The sequence below is a fragment of the Chiloscyllium plagiosum genome, chromosome 5 (genome assembly GCF_004010195.1).
Source record: "Chiloscyllium plagiosum isolate BGI_BamShark_2017 chromosome 5, ASM401019v2, whole genome shotgun sequence".
NCBI lineage: Eukaryota > Metazoa > Chordata > Chondrichthyes > Orectolobiformes > Hemiscylliidae > Chiloscyllium > Chiloscyllium plagiosum.
Genome location: NC_057714.1, coordinates 90,465,163 through 90,485,705, shown reverse-complemented (window position 1 = coordinate 90,485,705; position 20,543 = coordinate 90,465,163). Strand labels below are relative to the sequence as shown.

The following is a 20,543-nucleotide window of genomic DNA, read 5'->3' as shown; positions in this document are numbered from 1 at the left end:
GAGAATAAATTGCGGGCATCTATCTAAGACAATCATTGTTTCCCTTCTATTAATGCTTCTCTCAATGGTGCAGCTCTCCCCCTACAACTCTTCCTTCCACAGCAAACAAGAATAGGCAAAAACTGAGTTTTCAGTTCACGCTTGTCGATGTGGTGCACAAATGTAGCAGCTTTTGCTGAATGTTATTGAATGTTTGTTTTGTGGTGATTCGATGCAAGTTTTATATTTTAGCAGAATTTCTTGTTAAAGAAGGTCAGCATCACATTAAACCTGCATTGTATTTTACAAGACAACTTCATTTAACGTGCAGTGACAGGATATTCTGTGATTGACATCCCAAGTAATCACACACGAGTTCAAACGCAGCAAGCCACTTGTCCTGCCAAGAGTGAAAATGACATTTTCAGCACGTGTGTGTGTGGTTTAAGGACAGGAGTTTGTCTATTAAATCTGGTTCAGTCAAAGTGTAGATTTTGATAAGCAGCAATTCATACCTCGTGTCTTTCTTGATCAATGTATTGAGCAAATACAATATAAAAGCATGCAACTTCTTTTGGAACCTTTCCTCAATCAGACAACGCCACTCAAAACAATTACCTTCCTATACTTGCTGTCGAGAGTTACCATTTTCATTTTTTGTTTATAGTCTCTTTCTGATAAATCACAAATTGTGCTTTTCTGTTTTTCTAGTGTTTTAAGTCCAGATGTCGATCCTGCCGTTGCCTTCCAGCGAGAGGGATTCGGACGTCAGAGCATGTCTGAAAAACGTACCAAACAGTTTGGAGATGCCACTCAACTGGATTTTGTTAAAACGCGGAAATCTAAAAGCATGGACTTAGGTAGAACTCGTGTATTTTCTATCTATGTAAAGCATGAAAATCCTAACAGGGATTGAAGGAAGCTCAGTGTTTTCCACCTTCGATTTGCTTTCATTTTATAGCGTGAACATCAGATAATTTTGATGTTCCCACTGCAATCCTTTTGATCAACAGATCTTCATGCGTTAGGCCTACAAACCAGTTGATATGATTTCATAAACATGATTTCATAATTTGGAAAGATATTCCATTTTGAACATTTATGGTAGCCTAGCAAGTCTGGTTCATTTGACCTAATTTCCTTTATTGTTTCAGTTGAATTTTATATGGGCATATTTTTCTTTCTGACCAAGTCTTTTTCTCCTGTGGTTAAAAATGCAATTCCTTAATGCACAAGCAGTTTGTTATTAGTTTTGTGCTCTTGCAGTCACCAGGTAAGGTACAAATGGGTTTTTTTGCTGCTTCTGAATTCTACAAGTCAATCATTGTTCAGGTGTTGAACCATTGCCTCACATGTCAAATGTCTCACCCTGCCTTAACCTATTTATTCTCTTCAGTAAATTAGAGAGCAGTTTGGATCAGGAACATTCACTGTCTAACATAGGACTTTAATGTTTCTGGAAAGGGAGTCAAAAGCTTTCTGTCTTGCACTCATCGGAACAAACAGATCGTCAAATTACAGGTGGTCAGAACAGTTTACATCAGAGAAGAAAAGGCTGTTGATTTTTGGCAAACCAACTCCATCTGGCTGAGGGCATTGCCACAAAAAATCAACAGTGACATAAAGGCTCTGCAGCTCTCAGGCAATTCAAAAAAGATGCACAGCGTGAGCAGATTCCGTTTTATTTGTAGATCATGGGTCCCAACCTTTGTATACATTTTATTTCTAGCATGCTTTATTGGGCTGTTCTGAACTCAATTGATTATATCAATTTGGTGGTTGGTGTAGTTACGATCGCACTAGGAATGTTTTGGAGGTGCCGGTGTTGGACTAGGGTGTACAAAGTTAAAAATTACACAAAACCGGGTAATAGTCCAACAGATTTATTTGGAAGCACTAGCTTTTGGAGCGCTGCTCCTTCATCAGGTGGTTACTAGGAATTGTTCACTAAGTGCTGTTCAAACATGGAATCATATGTAACAAGGGATGGTTTGTTTCAGGCTTTGCAAACACTGCCTGGTTGACAATAGTAGGGACTCTATTTGTTTTGAGCAGTCAGAGGAGTAGGTTGTTGAATTTGATCAGGCAATTGCTGAGGCTGATGCCTTCTGTACTTGCCATTACACTGCAACTACAATTCATATTTGACATTGCTCAGTTGGTGGCAGACAGATCATTATTTTTGACCAGGGTTGTCTAACAGCATTATGTTTCAATTTTATTCTCTCGCGAAGGTTAGGGCAAATGAGCAAATTTTAGGAAGGTAAGGTTTGGCAGAGCATTAGACATAAATTTTAAAATCAATGTTGAGGTATGAGAAAAAGCATGAACATGTTACTGAGCAAAAACATATGTCAAAGAAATAATATGATTATTTTTAATAGATGAGTAATTAATAAAATAGACCATTGAAAGTTTCACATAGCAGAGCTGATGTTTTGAAAACAAACTCAGCTGTGCTTTTGCTGGGAATATGGTTGGTGTGGACTAGTTGAACGGAAGGGTCTGTTTCTATCCTGTATGACTATGACTTAGCTTTGTGTAGATTATTGACTGACGAGCTCTATGTCCTTCTGTTGCTCAGAGGAATGGATTTACATACCTTTGCTGGGTGTGTTTTTGGTGAGGGGAAGAGGGCATGTAAAACAGACTGGATGCCAAAATTGACAGCCTACCACTACTTATCAAATAAAAGTTAACTGACCTAGGTAAAAGCTTCACTGCTTCTTATATGTGTCATTATATAGTTAACATGGGCAGTCAGGTGGTCGTGGGCTGACCATTTTATTCGAAAGATTTTCCAAAAAGAAGAAACTTGGGGTACCACAGATGCTGTTTTCTCTCCCCCTCTCTGGAGGAAGGCCAATTCTGATGGTATTAGGCAAGAACTTTCAAAAGTTGATTTGGGGTGTTTGCAGGTAAAGGGATGGCTGGAAAATGGGAAGTCTTCAGAAATGAGATATCAGTAGTCCAGAGATGGTATGTTCCTGTTAGAGTGAAAGGAAGGGCTGGTTGGTGTACAGAATGCTGGATGACTGGAGAAATTAAGGTTTCAATCAAGAAAAAGAAGGAAACATCTGACAGGTATAGACAGTAGAGATCGAGTGAACCCTTAGAAGAGTACAAAGGCAGTAGGAGTATACGTAAGAGGGAAATCAGGAGGGCCAAAAGGGGACATGAGATAGCTTTGGTAAATAGGGTTAAGAACAATCCAAAAGGATTTAATCAATACATTAAGGACAAAAGGGTAACTAGGGAGAGAATAGAGAGAAAGATCACTAAGGCAGCACATGTGTGGAACCGCAGGAGATGGGGGAGGTACTGAACAAGTATTTTGCATCAGTGTTTACCATGGAGAAGGACATGAAAGATATCGAATGTGGGGAAATAGATGGTGACATCTTGAAAAATGCCCATGTACAGAAGAGGTGGTGCTGGATGTCTTGAAAAGTATAAAGTGGATAAATCCTCAGGACCTGATCAGGTGTACGCAAGAATGCAATGGGAAGCTGCGAAAGTGATTGCTGGGCCCCTTGCTGAGATATTTGTTGGATTGATAGTCACAGGTGAAGTGCCAGAAGACTGGAGGTTGGCTAACGTGGTGCCGCTGTTTAAGAAAGGTGGTAAGGAAAGGCCAGGAAATGATAGACCGGTCACCCTGACATCACTGGTGAGCAAGTTGTTGGAGAAAATCCTGAGCGACAGGGTTTACAGGTATTTGGAAAGGCAAGGACTGATTTGGAATAGTTAATATGGCCATGTGCATGAGAAATCATGTCTTCCTAACTTAATTGAGCTTTTTGAAGAAGTAATAAAGAGGATTGATGAGAACAGACTGGTGGATATGATCTGTATGGACTTCAGGAAGGCATTCAACATGGTAAACTGGTTAGCAAGGTTATATCGTGGAATATAGGGAGAACTAGCCATTTGGATACAGAACTGGCTCGAAGGTAGAAGACAAAGGGTGGTGGTAGAGGGTTGCTTTTCAGACTGGAGGCCTGTGACCAGTGATATACCATAAGGATTGGTGCTGGGTCCAATTGTAAATTGTATTTGTGTAAATAATCTAGATATGAACATGGGTGGTATCATTTGTAAGTTTGCAGATGATACCAAAGGTGGAGGTGCAGTGGACAGCGAAGAAGGTTACCTCAGATTACACTGGGATCTTAATCAGATTGGCCATTGGGCTGAGGAGTGGCAAATGGAGTTTAATTTAAATAAATGTGAGGTGGTGCATTTTGGAAAGGCAAGTCAGGGCAGGACTTATACACTTAATGGTAAGGTCCTGGGAGTGTTGCTGAACAAAGAGACCTTGGAATGTAGGATCACAGTTCTTTGAAAGTGGAGTCGTAGGTAGATAGCATAGTGAAGAAAGTGTTTGGTATACTTTATTGGTCAGAGTATTCCGTGTAGGAGTTGGGAGGTCATGTTGCGGCTGTACAGGGCATTGGTTAGGCCACTTTTGAAACATTGTGTGCAATTCTGGTCTCCTTCCTATTGGAAGAATGTTGTAAAACTTGAAAAGGTTTAGAAAAGATTTACAAGGATATTGCCATGATTGGAGAGTTTGAACTGTGCAGAGAGGCTGAATAGGCTGGGGCTGTTTTCCTTGGAGCGTCAGAGGCTGAAGGGTAATCTTATAGGTTTATAAAATCATGAGGGGCATGGATAGTGAATATAGACAAGGTTTTTTTCCCTGGGATGGGTGAGTCCAGAACTAGAGGGCATATGTTTAGAGTGAGAGGGGAAAGATTTTAAAAGGGACATCTTGGGCAACGTTTTCACACAGTTGGTGGTTTGTGCATGGAATGAGCTGCCAGAGGAAGTGGTGGAGGCTGGTACAATTTACAACGTGTGAAAGACATCTGGGTGGGGATATGAATAGGAGGGATTTAGAAGGATATTGGCCACATGCTGGCAAATGGGACTCAATTAATTTAGGACATCTGGTCAGCATGGACGAGTTAAACCAAAGGATTTGTTTCTGTTCTGTATATCTGGCACAACTGGGTAATAAGTTCACCAATAAGTAGGAGGGAAAGTTCCCTGCAGATGGGTTACTTCCATTCACCTACATTTTGAACAGCCAGTCAGTGGGCTGCACAGACTCATTGTTGGCCATATTCTGTCCCCGGACCATTGTTAGACAAGTAGTTTTGAACCGATGGCAGTATCATGAATTAGAAAATATCACTCATGTCACCACTACAATTTACCTTCCCAGTGTAATTTCTGAGTCCAAAAATGGTAGCAAATTTGAATGATGCACAGTGACCAAGAATCTGTCCAGGATAGGCATTGTTCTGCATAGCTTTGATGCCTCTGAGTTGAGTTTGCAAGGTGAACAACTGGCTAGAGCATTGTTTCGAAAATAGCTAATAACCATACGATTGAGCAACATTGTGTATGAACATTAGTATCATTATAACACTGGATTAGGAAAGCCAAATGTCCCAACAATTGGCCGGCATAATCACAAAGCATGTGCCTTCAGTCGTTTGTGTTAGACAGAGTGTACAGTCTGACCTCGACCAACTGACACTTGCAAAACTCAAATCCCAACATGGCTGCTATTGGATGTGAGTCTGAGTTAGGCAGCAGTAATAGCTGCACTGACGTTACATTTAATATAAACGTTCAAGTTCCTAAAGTGGCTCATTTATGGTAGCTAAAAATGCATGCTTTCAGGGACCCATTCTCTACCAAAAATAAAGGAATATGTTCAAGTCTTGAACTTTTTTTTGAATTACCCAAGAGTTTGATGTGTATGTTTTTCTCCATTAATTACTTCATGGGAAACAGTTAAATTACCTACTAATCAAGCAATTATTTTCTCCTTTCTTATGAATGGTTGTCATTGTTTCAAATTTAATTTTCTTGCATTTGTCCTACTGAGTACAAAATGAACAGCTGTATAAAAATACAAATGTAAAAATGCTATATTTTTAGTTAAAATAGTGAGTGAAACGGTGAATTGGAATTGTGGCAATTCACTGGACTAGTAATCCAGAACATCACTCATCATAAAATCATACACGACAGGCCAAATCCCACCATGGCAGATGAAGAATTTGAATTCAGTAAAAATAAAGACTTTTTTAAAAAATTGGCTTTAAAGCGACCATGTAACAAATGCTGATTATTGTAAAGACTCATCTGTTTCACTAATATTCTTGAGAGAAGGATACTTGCTGTCCTCTCCTGGTCTGACCGACATGGGATCCAGACTCCCAGCAATGACCTGGTGACTCATAACTGCCCTCTGGGCAATTAGGGATGGACAGTGCATGTTGGCTTAGCCAGTGACACTCTCCTCCCATGAACACAAGCATGTCAAGATCCGTAAAGTAATGTATACTAATTGAGCTAAACAAATCCATTTTGTTGCAAAACTATTTAAATAGAAGGAAACCGTTAGAAATCTGTAAAATATTAGATCCATTGAGATTCAGAAATAAAATACTCCAATGTCCTCTCTCTTTTAAAAGCCCAATGTGAGAAAGGCAGTACATAGTCCAGTACCATGATGTTGGGCATGAAAACCATCTTCTTATACCCCAGCATAAATGGTCTACACCACTGACTGTCCCAGTTCATGCTGGCTGCCTTGGACCTATTACTGACAAGTATCCATGTGGTGCAGCATGAGTGACTCTTTTCAGGGTTACAGGGACAGTGCAGAAAAAAAAATTGGACTGATCATAGATGTAAATGCAAGATGCATATTTTAAAAATGTAATGTTTTAATCAGTATAAAGTTTTCAACAACAAAAACAGGAATTGTTGCAGAAGCTCAGCGGGTCTGGCAGATCAGTGGAGAGAAACTAGAGTTAGCGTTTTGGGTCCCGTGACATTTCCTCAGGGTCAGTTCTGAAGACGGGTTACTCGAACCAAAACGTTAACTCTGATATCTCTCCACAGATGCTGCCAGACCTGCTGAGCTTTTCCAGCAGTTTCTGTTTTTGTTTCTGAATTCCAGCATTCACAGTTCTTTTGGTTATTATATATTATCTTTTTGTTTGGAGAGATATCATGTTGCACTTTAATATATTCAGCTCACTCCTCAAAAGAAACCTCTTCCCAAGTATTAGCTCATGCTGCTCCTGAGCCAACAAGATTTAAGCTAAATAAATAAGTGCCTTGTCAATGGCTCTTCATAGAAACCTTCAGTGGATGCCTGATCTCTGTTCAGTCTCTCCCTGCCACTGAAGTTTGTAACGTGGCATTTGAATCAAATTCTGCACAATGGAGTCACTCATTTTAAGATACACAAAACAAAATTCATATTTTGCATCACCAGCTGCATAATGTTGGATGGCTCCCGGCTTTCATTCAGCTCTGAGTAGATCACTGTTGGTTATCTTTCTGAGAGTGGATCCTGACTAGGATGATCCACTGATCTGATTTTGTCAATGATTTTTACATTTTAGTTCAGAAGGTTTGCATTTTTCTATGCCAAATAATGAGACAACACTAGCACAGTCAGACTTGATGATAGTAGCAGCAATGATCACTAGCTACTGGCATTTATGTCTTATGTTTATTGTTGCTCAATTCTGATGGCTGTTTTAAATAACTGATTCATCAGTTGCTCACTCTCTCATCTTGGTATTAGTGTTTTTTATAGCTGTTTGTCTTGGCTCATTCTGTTGTCTCTCTGTTGACAACTTCAGAAATTTGGGGTCGATGTTCCAGTGTTGCATTATCAAAAATGTCTTTTGGGTAATGCATAAAACCACTGTTGAAGTGGATATAACCTGTCCCATGATTATTCAAAGAAGAATAGAGGGTTTTCTTGGCTTACTTAATATCACCAGCACAGGCTCTCTGGTTATTAATCTCATTGCTCTGTATGGGACCTTGCTGTGTACAAATCGACAGTCGTAGTTCCTTATGTTCAAACACTGATACACTTCAAAAGTACTTAATTGGTTTAAAGTGCTTTGAAACATCCTGAGGATGTGAAATCAGCACCATATGCGTGTTCTTTCTTTAACTTTTAATCAATGACTGCTTTTACAAACTTCTGACTGGAATTGAACCACCTGAACAGCTTTCCAATTAGAGTGCTGAGTCAGGACTGAGAATACCAAGCAAAAGCAAAGAATTTAAAATTAGTACTCATGATGATGAGAGGAAATGCAACTGATTAATCAGTAGATTCACATACCTGTCAGTACTGATAAAACCAGGTAAGGCAAAATAGGACTTCAGCCCAGGCCAATTATACGGTGACACTGTTGCAAAATAGTGTAGTCGTCACAATGTTACATTGTGCAGAATTTGTTTTAAGAAGATAACGGACTCTAACCTGTTTTCTTTTTTTCCGAAAAATTGTGGGCTCTCAAGAAATATAATTGGAATCTTGTTGGAAGTTCTTAGTTTCTTTGATCCATGGGAAGGTGAAAATCACTTTCTAGATTTGTCTCTTCGTTGAATTATTACAACTCTGCTGGAATAGTGAAATGATTGACTGCTGGTAAATAACAGAATCAAGGTGAAAACAACAGAAATCTGTGTGCAGCTTTAGTTTGGAGTAATTCTCTAACACAAAATAAAGTAATTATTTTAAAATTAAGCTTAAGACACCTCGCAAGTAATGCATGATAATGAACATTTTTGTTTGAACAATGGCAATTATAATCTCTGTGCCTGCTTGTCAAGCGAAGTGATCTGCATGACCTGTAATAACAGTGAGCTCTAACTTGGAATGTGTGGGTTGGAATGAAGCACGTGGAATGGGGGATACTAACCTCATTAATTTTTGACCTTTTACCTTTTTGGCAGTAGCTGATGAGACTAATCTTGATTCCTTGGCTGAACAGATAACCACAGGTAAGGACTGTCAATAACAACCCAGTTGTTGCACCAGTCTACGGTGGTGCAGCAGGAGCATTGTTACCATGACTACAGCAAACAGTCATTAAAATCTCTGAGTCGTGCATTGTGTGTGTTTATCACCCTTGCTGCCTGCTGTATGAGTTAATTCACACATACTGGTTTTCACTCGTTTCAAATAAATCATAGCCAAGGGTAAAATAAGATTTCTCACAAAACTGAGGTAGATTATTGATTCCAAAAAGTCATGAATTTTTAGCCTGATTTTTTTTATGGGATGATCATTTCTGTCAAATCAAAAACAAAGTTACAAACCCAGCTGATGATTAACCAACATAAAAGGGAATTGATTTGTTCGTGTGCAACTGTACCAACTGGAAGAAAATTTGGAGAGAGATTCACTCTGGGCCATAACACAGCCAGAAGTTTGCTGCATGTTTGTGGGTTCAGGCAGAATCTCTGCTCAAGTTGGAGCAAAGGGTGGGAGAAGCACTGACAAGATTCATCTTCATTATTTTGAGTAATTAGGAAACATTTATTGAGGTCTTGCTCAGTTCTGATCTTCTAGGGTATGGTATTTGCTTCTGTAGCAACCTATAACCTTGATCCCTTCAGGATGAAAGTGAATAACATCTAGGGTGGCACGGTGGCTCAATGGTTAGCACTGCTGCCTCACAGCACCAGGGTCCCAGGTTCGATTCCAGCCTTGGGTGACTGTCTGTGTGGAGTTTGCACATTTTCCCCATGACTGCATGGGTTTCCTCCCGCACTCCAAAGATGTGCAGGTAAGGTGTATTGGCCATGCTAAATTTCCCATAGTGCCAAGTGCATTAGTCAGAGGGAAATGGGTCTGGGTGGGTTACTCTTAGGAGGGTCGGTGTGGACTGGTTGGGCTGAAGGCCCTGTTTCCGCATTGTGGGGAATCTAATCTTTTTGGAAATGCTCAGATCTTCCAGAATTTTACAGGAACAAAGGAAAATGAAATATTTTGCTTTTTATCTACTTCATTTGGACTGTGATTGTTTACCACGTGGTGTTAATTTTTCTGCCCTTTGGAGAAATGTTTGTCAGTTGCTGTTATTTGTTACAGTAAACAGATTATTTGTAATCCATCTACACTGTGGAAATGCCGAGGAAGCTTTCAATTAAGTATACCCCTTAAGTTAAGAAACATTCCAGATGAAGAAATACCATTGGGTTCATTGCAGTCACAGTGAGAGACATTAGGAACAATAGTTTAAGTTTCAAAAGGATGTGGAGGTGGCAATCTAACTGATAAATCAACAAGGAGGCGAACACCTTTTTCAGCAACTCCCACCCCTCAAACCCATCAAACTGGTCATGCCCATACTATGCCTTTTTGTCATTTTAATCCAAGTAATACAAGTACACAAGAATATTGTTCCTGATATCAGTTGCCAATTTACTTTTGACTAATATGCATTCAATTATATACTTTCAATTGATAAATTTTCAGAGGAAAGAAAACTTAGAATCATTGTAGATGATTTTGATATACCTCAAGGAGGCAAGCTGGTGGAATGAGCAGAGACATGTCAGCTGAAATTGAATGCAGAGAAATGTTTAGAGATACACTTGGAAAAGAAGAATGAGGAGGGGAAATTAATTAAAAATGTATAATAAAATGATACCAAGAGCAGATGAATCTCTGGGCACTTTGTTCGAAGATTGAATCAGAGGAGGGAGTCAAATTATTGCTTTGTAAAGGTAAACAGGACTTTAGTGATAGGAGACTTGATAGTTAGGGGGACAGACAGGAGATTCTGTGGCCGTAAACAGGTATCCAGGATGGTTTGTTGCCTTCTGGCTGTCAGGGTCCAGGATGTCTCAGAGTGGCTGCAGAACAATCTCAAAGGGAAGGGTGAGCAGTCAGAAGTTATTGTGCACACTGGCACAAGTGACACAGGCAGAAACAGGGATAAGGTCCTGCAGACTGATTGTCGGGAGTGAGGAAAGAAGTTAAAAAGCAGGATCTCATTAGTGATAATCTCCAGATTACTTCCAATGTGAGGGTAGGAACAGGAGTATAAGGAAGGTTAATGCATAGCTGAAGAGTTAGTGCAGGGGACAGGGATTCAGATTCTTCAATAATTGGGATGTTTTCTGGAGCAGAAGTGATCTGTTCCAGAAGGGTGGATTGCACCTGAATCAGAAGGGGATCAATATCCTGGTGGGCAGATTTGCTCGTGCTATAAGGGAGGGTTTAAACTAAATTGGCAGGGGGGATGTTGTCCCCAACAGCAGGGAGTCAAATGCAAAGCTTGAAGGGCATTCAGTAATCAGAAATAGCAAGTTGGAGAGACAAGTCAGGCTGGAACACAACAGGAATGAGGAAAGCCTGTTGGATTAGATTGCATCTATTTCAATGCAAGAGGGCTGACAGGTGAATGCAGGGTGTGCATAGGTACGTGGGACTGGGATAATATAGCCATTACAAGAAAAATGGTTAAGGGAAAGACAGATAGCAGGTTAATGTACCATGGTGTACAGGTGCTCTAGGTGGGACAGAGGTGGAGGAGAGTGGGAGTTGCATTTTTGATTAAGGGGAGCATCACAGCAGTAGTCACAGATGAAATACATGAAGAATCATCCAGTGCGGCTTTGTGGGTGGAGCTAATAAGTAAGAAGGGGATGGTGACATTATTGGAGTTGTGCTCTTGGCCCCTAAATAGTCAACGGAAATTAGAGGAATGAATATGCATGGAGATTAGGGAAACTTGTAGGAGCAATACAATTGTCATAGTGGGGGATTTTAATATTCCTAACATAGACTGGGACTGCCGGAGCATTAAGGACTGAGATGGGGTGGAATTTAAGTGCATTCAGCAAGGTTTCCTCAAGCAGTACCACGAGGGTCCTTCTTGGGAAGGGGCAAAACTCGATCTATTCTTGGGAAATAGGGCAGGACAAGTAACAGCGGGGAGCTGGGAACAAGTGACCATAGTTCTATTTGTTTTAAAATAATTGTGGAGAGGGGCAAAACTGGTCCACAGTTTCAAGTTCTAAATTGGGGCAAGGCAATCTTTTACAGGATTCAACAGGACCTTGCAGGAGTTGATTGGAGTAGTTTATTGCAGGCAAATAAGAGGCCGTTAAAATTGTTATAGCTAGGATTCAAGGTCTGTATGTTCCTGTAAGGGTGAAGGGCAAGGTTTGCAGCGGTAGGGAACACTGGATGAAGAGGTATTGAAGCTTTGAAGGAAGCATGGCTCTGGTACAGGTAACTGGGATAAAGAGAATCCCTGGAGGTATATAGGGGATACAGAAGTTTACTGAAGAAGGAAATCAGGAGGGTGAAAAGGGGGCACGAGATAGCCTTGGCTGAGAAGATGAGAATTAATCCAAAGAGATTTTTTAAGTATATTAAAGGCAAAAGATTAACTAGAGAGAGAGTAGGGCTTCTCAAGGACCAGAGTGGACATATCTGTGTGGAACCGGAGGAAATGGATAAGGTCCTCAATTTATATTTCTCTTCTGTGTTTACTATAGAGAAAGACATGAAGAGTTGGGGTAGTTAGTGGTGATATCTTAGGGTTAGTCCATATCACAGTAGAGGTGGTGTTTGATGTATCAGAATATATGAAGATGGATAAATCTGGACCTGACCAAATATATCCAAGAACCCTGCAAGAGGCTAGAGAGGAAATTGCGGTGGCCCTGGCTCATATATTTGCATCACCGTTAGCCACAGGTGAAGTCCCGGAGACTGGACGGTAACGAATGTTGTGCCTTTATTCAAGAAAGGCTGCAAAGAACTATACTGAAAATGTGTTGCTGGAAAAGCGCAGCAGGTCAGGCAGCATCCAGGGAACAGGAGAATCGACGTTTCGTGCATAAGCCCTTCCAGCTCTGATCTCCAGCATCTGCAGTCCTCACTTTCTCCTGCAAAGAACTATAGACCAGTAAGCCTAACATTTGTGGTAGGTAAGATACTTGAGAAGATTCTGAGGGATAAAATACACATGCATTTGGAAAGACAGGGTTTGATGAGAAATAGTCAGCATGGCTTTGTGTGTGAGAGATCATGCTTCACAAATTTGTTGGAGTTCTTTGATGAAGTGAACAGGAAGGCTGTTGAGTGCAGGCAGTAGATGCAGTCTGTATGTATTTCAGTAAGGCCTTTAAGGTTTCATATGATAGGCTGCCGTGGAAGATTAGATTGCATGGAATACAGGGAGAGCTGGCAAACTGGATACACAATCAGCTTGATGGTAGGAAGCAGAAGGTAATAGTGGAAAGATGCTTGTCAGACTGGAGGCCTGTGATTCGTGGAATGCCACAGGGGTCAGTGCTGCGCCCATTGCTGTTATCTATATCAATGATTTGGATGAAAATGTACATGATGCTAAAATAGATGCTATCGTGGACAGAGAGGAAGGTTATTAGAAATTGCAGCAGGACCTCGATCAGCTGAGGAAATGAGCTGAGAAATTGCAAATGGAGTTTAGATTAGATTACTTACAGTGTGGAAACAGGCCCTTCGACCCAACAAGCCCACACCGACCCCACCGAAGCGCAACTCACCCAGACCCATTCCCCTACATTTCACCCCTTCACCTACCGCTACGGGCAATTTAGCATGGCCAATTCACCTAACCTGCACATTTTTGGACTGTGGGAGGAAACCGGAGCACCCGGAGGAAACCCACGCAGACACGGGGAGAATGTGCAAACTCCACACAGTCAGTCACCTGAGGAGGGAATTGAACCCGGGTCTCTAGTGCTGTGAGGCAACAGTGCTAACCACTGTGCCACCGTGCCGCCCATAAATGTAGATAAGTGTGAGATCCTGCATTTTGGAAAGTCAAATCAAGGTAGGAGTTTCATAATGAATGGTAGTGCCTAAAGCATTATAGTGGAACAGAGGGACCTTGGAGTTCAGGTGCACGGTTTGCTGAAATCACAGGTAGCCAGGGCAGTGATGAAAGCTTCTGGCACACTGGCCTTCATCAGTCAGGGCATTGAGTATAGAAGCTGGGAAGTTATGTTGCAGTTATCTAGGACTTACCTTTTAGAAGTGTTTAAGATTATGAGAGGCATGGATTGGGTGAATGCACTCAATCTTTTTCCCAGGGTTGGGGAATTGAGGACTAGAGATATCAGTTGAAGGTAAGAGGGGAAAGAATAAATGGTAATCTGAGGGGCAACCTTTTCACACAGAGCGTGGTACGCATATGGAATGAGTTGGCAGTGAAACTGGTTGAGGTGGGTACATTAACAACATTTAAAAGGTATTTGGACAAATACATGGATAGGAAAGAATCAGTAGGGTATGGGCCAATGCAGGGAAATTAGGTTAGCGTGGATGACTAGTTTGGGCTGAAGGACCTGTCTCCGTGCTGCAGGATTCTATCACTATATCATTAGAAATCCACCAACCACATTCTCGAACTGAATGTTGAATTCTACTGTATTGTAGTCACTGTTCACTTGGGGATCATTTTTGGTCTGAAACAACTGAGCTAAACTTAAGTAGCGATAGTTATATGGGGGGAGGACTGAGTTGGCTGGAGTGGTCTCGCTCAAGAGTTTAGCAGAAAAGACAATTGACAAACAGTGGCAGATGTTAAAGAGAAGAGTTCATGACTCACAGCAAAGCTGTTCTCTGCACTCTAATATATGCATTTGTTTGTACGAGAATTATACAGAATTGGAAACCTATATATAGGCAAACAAGTTCAGGAGAAGAACTCTTTGAGGTTTCTGAAACAAAAAACAATACCATTAAAAATAAACCTAGAATGTTGTTTCAGGCTGAGACAGGATATTAGAACAATAGTATTTGAATATAAATTAGTGAAAAATAAATCTGCGAAGAACCGTTTTATTTTAAAAAGTGATTAATCTTTAGATTAATCTGTCAGGAATGTTAATAGATGGTAGCATAACCCCTCGAATCTTGTGCTTCATTACTCTAGCTGTGTACCTCTACATTCTGGGTGGCTTTTCAGTTGTTTCACCAGGCTATTTAGTCATTCATCATAATTCTACGAACGCTTGCAGATCTCCTTTCCCAAGGCTTCCATTCTCTGAATGCTTATGGAAGATTTTTTTTCTCAACTCGTGTACAATATTTTATGTTTCAGTTAATTTGTTAATTGTCTGATCTAAATCCTTCTGCAAATCTTTTAAGACTGATGTCTCTTCTGTCTCTCTTTTTGTGTCCTCAGCAAATTTTACATGCTTTTGCTTTTGATATCCTAGTCATTAACGTACATTAGAAACAACAGTATTAACTCTCATGGGACTCCACTGAATGTCTTCCACCCAAATCTCATTACATCTCTCTTGTGTATTCAGTTTTGATACACTTTTTTTATGGCAGTGCAAATAAGTTTGATGATCACTCCCTCTCTTCAGCCAAAAGCACGGTTCTATTTTGAAAAATAGATAATAGTTGGAGAAAAGTGACAGTACTCAAAAATTATTGGATTTTTTGCTTATATTCTGTTGACTTTGGCTTGACCTGAGTTAAACCAAGATTGAAAAGGAAATCTTACATAGAGCACAATGCTAGTGGTTTGTCTCTGACTAAACAAATCTTATTTGCCGTTGCACATTGCTACTAGCTTTCCTTTTCTCCCACACAAGCACAATTTTAATTTTCTTGCTTAAGTGTGACAGCTGTAACTGTCTGCACACCTTTTACTCAGTAATACCACTGTCAACATGAAGTTCATGTTCTGTGTAATCCAAGTATTGATCTTAGTACACTTTATGGAATAGCATGACTACTGATTCTGCAGTGAGAATTATAAAATAGATGGAAAAAAAAATACTAAAGTGAAATGAGGAGAATATTTTATAGGCAACGGGGGCAGTACATTTTTATTCACCTTTGCTTTTATAAAAGGCATTGAAAGATTTATAGTTCCACTTTAAAGCTTTTATGTGGCCACTCTAGCATTTAAACCTGAATCATTGTACTGTCATTCAGTAACATTATTTTAAAGTGGGTTTTGTTGAAACCATATTTAACATTGCCAATCTGAAAATGATCATTCATTTCCATTTTCTTTCTTTCTGTCAAATATGTAAAATCATTTAAGTATGATCATACTTGGCAAAACATGTAGCTTTTTTACAGCGGTACAACTAGAAAAGATGCTGGTTCTGTTTGTTAATAAGAAATGTACAAATCAGGAGCAGGAGTAGGCCACTCAATCCCCTGGGTCTGCTCTGTCATTCAAATAAGATTATGGCTGATGTCATTACAACATGAAATCCACATTCCCGCCTTCATGATAACATTTCAACTCCTTGCTTTACAAGAATCTATCTACCTTTGCCTTAAGATGTAAGCCAGAACAAGTAAGGACATCAGATCTTTCACTACTTTCCTTTCGGGAACGAAATTGCTGTTCTTGGTCTAGCCTAAATGTGGTAACAAACTGACTGCAATCTGCTGTCTGGGAAAATAAAGGTGGGCAATAAATGCTGGTCAAGCCAACGATGCCCGTATCATGTGAATGATTTTTTTTAAATTGGAGGACAGATCCAAAGACCTATGATCCTTTGCAAAAACACATTTCACCTAATCATCATTTTAATGGGTGACCTCTGATTTTTAAACAGTGATGCTTAATTCTGAATTCTCCCATAAGAGAATTTCAACCAAATCACCTCTTTAGTTCTGAACTCCAGTGTGTGCAAACCCAGCTTGCCCAGCCCTTCCTCATAAGACAACCTGCCCATTATGCGCATTAGATTAGTAAAACTTCTCTGAACTACCATCAATGCATTTATATCCACCCTTAAATAAGGTGACCATTACTGTGCACAGTATACCAGATATGGTCTCACCAATGACCTGATGCATTGAAGCAAAACCTGTCTATTTCTGTATTCAGTTCCACTCACAATAACTGACAACATTCTGTTAACTTCACTATTTAGTTGTTCTATCTACATTCTAACCTTCAGTGATGCATGCATGAGGCCACCCAGATCCCTCTGCATCGAGAAGCATTTATTTTGAGTTGTTCACAAGCTTGAGTTTTCAATGTGCAAAACTGTCTGTTGGTAAGAAAAGCGAATTATCCTAAATCAGCAACAAGTTAAAAAGATTGTTCCTTTTAAAGGATGAGTGTACAAATTCTCTTTTTTTAATAAAAGTCCTGGCCCCCTCCCTTCAGAGATTTGAAGTTCGATGATCTGTCGTTAAAAACCATGGTCTTAACCACTAAGCCACCTGTGCCTTCCAAAGTAAATATTTAATTTTTAAATTCAGTTACAGAAGAAGGATGAACATATGTATTAGCAATTTGTTCAATTCTCCCCCGTAAAAGTAGTGGTTTGCATCAAGAATTCACTTGGCACAACATTTACTTTGTTTGGCTCTTGTCTTTTAAAAAAAGCCATTATGATCTTTCTCTAGTACAAAACTGAAAAATTATCTAAGCATAAGTACATAAAATTAAAACTAAAGTCATTCTTCTGAGTCAATCAAATTTAAAGGATTTATTTCTAGTACTTAAGTTGTCATTCTTTCAGAATAGCTCCTGACAGGTTTTGTTTATTTTTTTAATGATTGAGTTTTGTTTTACTTACGTTTCAACAAAATGTTAAAGAGCAAACTCAGTGGCACTTGAACATGGTTCATTTAACATTTCATGAAAACAAATCCAGGTGTCATGGCCACACTAGATTGGCTGTTGGATTGCTGCATGGTTTTGTACAGTGTGTTTGTTCTGTGACAAACCATCAGGATAAAATGAGGCAAGAAGTAACTTGTGGTGATTTCAATGTATTGACTAGTAAGTAAGACCACTCTGGTACAAGTGCATTCAGCAATGTTGTCGCTTTTCATTTGAATTGGCTAGGTTTACATCAAGCTAACAGATGGGAAGAGTTAGTTGTGTGGAATTGTTGTTTCTCTCTAAGTTGTGAAAATATTCAGCTGGTTGTGGAATATCCTCACATCTGCTGGGCATGTGAAGTCTACTTCCCTGATGTCTGCCACAGGCAAGATCTGCAGATTAATCCAGCAACTAGCTTCCATGATTTGTTGACACTGAAAAATTAAACAGCCACTTTTAAAATAAAAATCATTCAGTCAGATGATGAATATTGTTCGAAAAAGAAAACTTAGAGATTGCCAGTTTTACTGCCACATGACAGGTCTGTGTTCATACTAGTCAGTGACTTGGTACACCAGTTAAACACTTGATAAATTATTTTAATCATTAAGGCCCATACATAATATGGGAATGAAATCAGATGGGCACAGCTAAGATTTTGTGCCATTCATTTGCTTTCTTTAAGTTAGCTTTTTGTAATATTTTGAAATGAGCCTTAAATTTAACATGGCCTGCTGTAAACTCAAAATTTAAATCATTCCTCTGACAGCTTTGTATTTGTATTCTTTATATTTGTATTTTTGAAGAAAAAGACAGTGGTTTTATTCTAAACCAGTTTCCTGTGTTGAGATCTAGTAACTGTGCTAATTGCTGGAGTACATTTCAAGAAAGTTGGGTAGTTCCATGCTGTTGTGAGATTAGTCACAAGGATGTTATGACATGGGGTAAATCCCTCTGCCAGTTTAAATCTGACACTTAGAGAAGCTCACCTCGCACTGTAATCTGTTAAAATTCGAGAGGCAAAGAACTATCCTAGCTCTCACTATTTAAAGGAAAAATTAACTCTTTTATTCTTTAAGTCCAATAGAGAACATTAAAACCACAATTATTTACAACTCCTTTCTCTTAAACCTATATTTTACCTTACTCTCTACAATACTGGTCCAATAAATTCACTCTTAAATTTACAGCGAATCACTTTCAACCCCAGTTGTCATCTTCAGATGTTGAACTTTCTGTATAGATTTCTCTAGATCAGCATCGGTCTTCTGCTGCACAAATTTCTTATGGACAGGTACCTTTCAGAGAGCTATTCTGCTGGCAGTCTTTACTTGTTGTGCTCTTTGCTGTTCTCCCCCTAACTGTTCAACATGTCTGGTTTTATACCTCAAAACAATGTATAATTTCATTGGTTTGATGTCATCCCCAGCAGTAAAATTTAAATTTGATTGGAATTTGGTCTCTGGGGCATAATTTAAACTGGCCTATTTTGAATTTTTTTTGTGCCATGGCATCACAGAACCAGCTATTTGTGTTAACCAAATGTTTACATTTTTAAATTCTTCAGCACACGCTATGCTTTCAGTTAGTCCTTGCTAGCTTCCTCTCCCTCTTAAAGGTACAGTACAAACCTACACCTTCATAATGAGGAACTAAGCTGAAACTGCACATTGAACTGTGCACTAATAACAGTGAGGGGGCTAGCTTTGAGACAATACTAAGCTTTTTTTGTGGCAGGATGGAAATACTTTAAACAACCTAAAGAAGCTTGAACAACCTGATCAGTGGGCCTGCCACTGGAAACGACTGTTTCTTGACTAAGATTAATGCACTTCCCTAACACTGTTGGGTTTTTTAAAACCTCCAAAATATCATGACTCCTCACTGTTTATACTAAAAGTATTGATTGGAAAAATAAAATCTTTGAGTTACCAGGCATGAAAACTTCTTATTCTTCACAATGATTAAGCCTTAGATTTTCTAGATCAATGTTAAAATGAGCCCTTTATCCATATTTTCCAAGCCCCATGTGTACTCAGCCAGAATAATGGGGATATCTTTTCAAGGAAAGAAACATCAGAAATATAAGTGCGATATAAAATCAATTACATCTTCGACTTTGAATGATGCTTTTTAATGGGAAGCTTTGGATCAGTCAAGTCCAGATGTCAAAAGCATGAATGAAGGTTTTACCAGAAGGTGGTATAAAGGAGGGGTACAGATAGATCATTTTAAGGGTGATCTGATTGGCTGAGTGGGAGGCTTGATGGTTTTGGACGACTAGATTCTAGACTGTGGAGCCTGAACAATTGATGGCAAAATATCAGTCATGAGACAAAGGGAGAAGGGTTTCACAAAATGTTGGAGTCAAGAATGTAGAGTACTTGGTCACCTGGGTATGGTAGTACTTGGAAATTTGCAGAGATAGACAAAGGAAATGTAGTGGAGAAGTTTAGATGGTGGGGCAAGAATTTTGTCTGTGATGCATTGAGATATGAAAAAGCAGTGCAAATCAGCAAGGACATGGGCAGGCATAGAGCACCAAGACTACCTACCATGTGGAAGCATAGTGTGAAATAGGATGGATACTGGAGCATAGGAAAGAACTGGAATAAAGAGTAGCTTAGTACTCCTTTACCACTGAAAAGGCATACACATCCTCAGGAGTGCAATGGTAGTTGAGTGGACTGGTTCCTGGGTAACTGCAATGCCCTATGTGGAGAGATTGGGTAGACGTAGAGTCAGAGAGATGTACAGCATGCAAACAGACCCTTTGGTCCAACCCATCCATGCCAACCAGATATCCCAACCCAATCTAGTCCCATCTGTCAGCACCCAGCCCATATCCCTCCAAACCCTTCATATTCATGTACCCATCCAAATGCCTTTAAATGTTGCAATTGTTCCAGCCTCCATCACTTCCTCTGGCAGCTCATTCCATACACGTACTACCCTCAGTGTGAAAAGGTTGTGCCTTAGGTCCCTTTTATATCTTTCCCCTCTCACCCTAAACATATTCCCTCTAGTTCTGGACTCTCCCACCCCAGGGAAAAGACTTTGTCTATTTATCCTATCCATGCCCCTCATAATTCTGTAAACCTCTATAAGGTCACCTCTCAG

General features: G+C 39.7%; 1 protein-coding gene across 7 annotated transcripts in view; it reads left to right on the top strand.

The window, feature by feature from the left end:
- Nucleotides 1–20,543, top strand: part of LOC122550085 (partitioning defective 3 homolog) — an 843,398-nt gene that overhangs the window by 619,540 nt on the left and 203,315 nt on the right. For 5 of the 7 annotated variants that reach the window (XM_043690628.1, XM_043690631.1, XM_043690630.1 and 2 more), the window contains exons 17-18: nt 691–839; nt 8,773–8,820. In XM_043690628.1, coding sequence (XP_043546563.1) covers nt 691–839; nt 8,773–8,820 — 197 coding nt within the window. The remainder of the gene's footprint in view (nt 1–690; nt 840–8,772; nt 8,821–20,543) is intronic. The other 2 variants (XM_043690626.1, XM_043690629.1) reach the window with 2 other exon arrangements.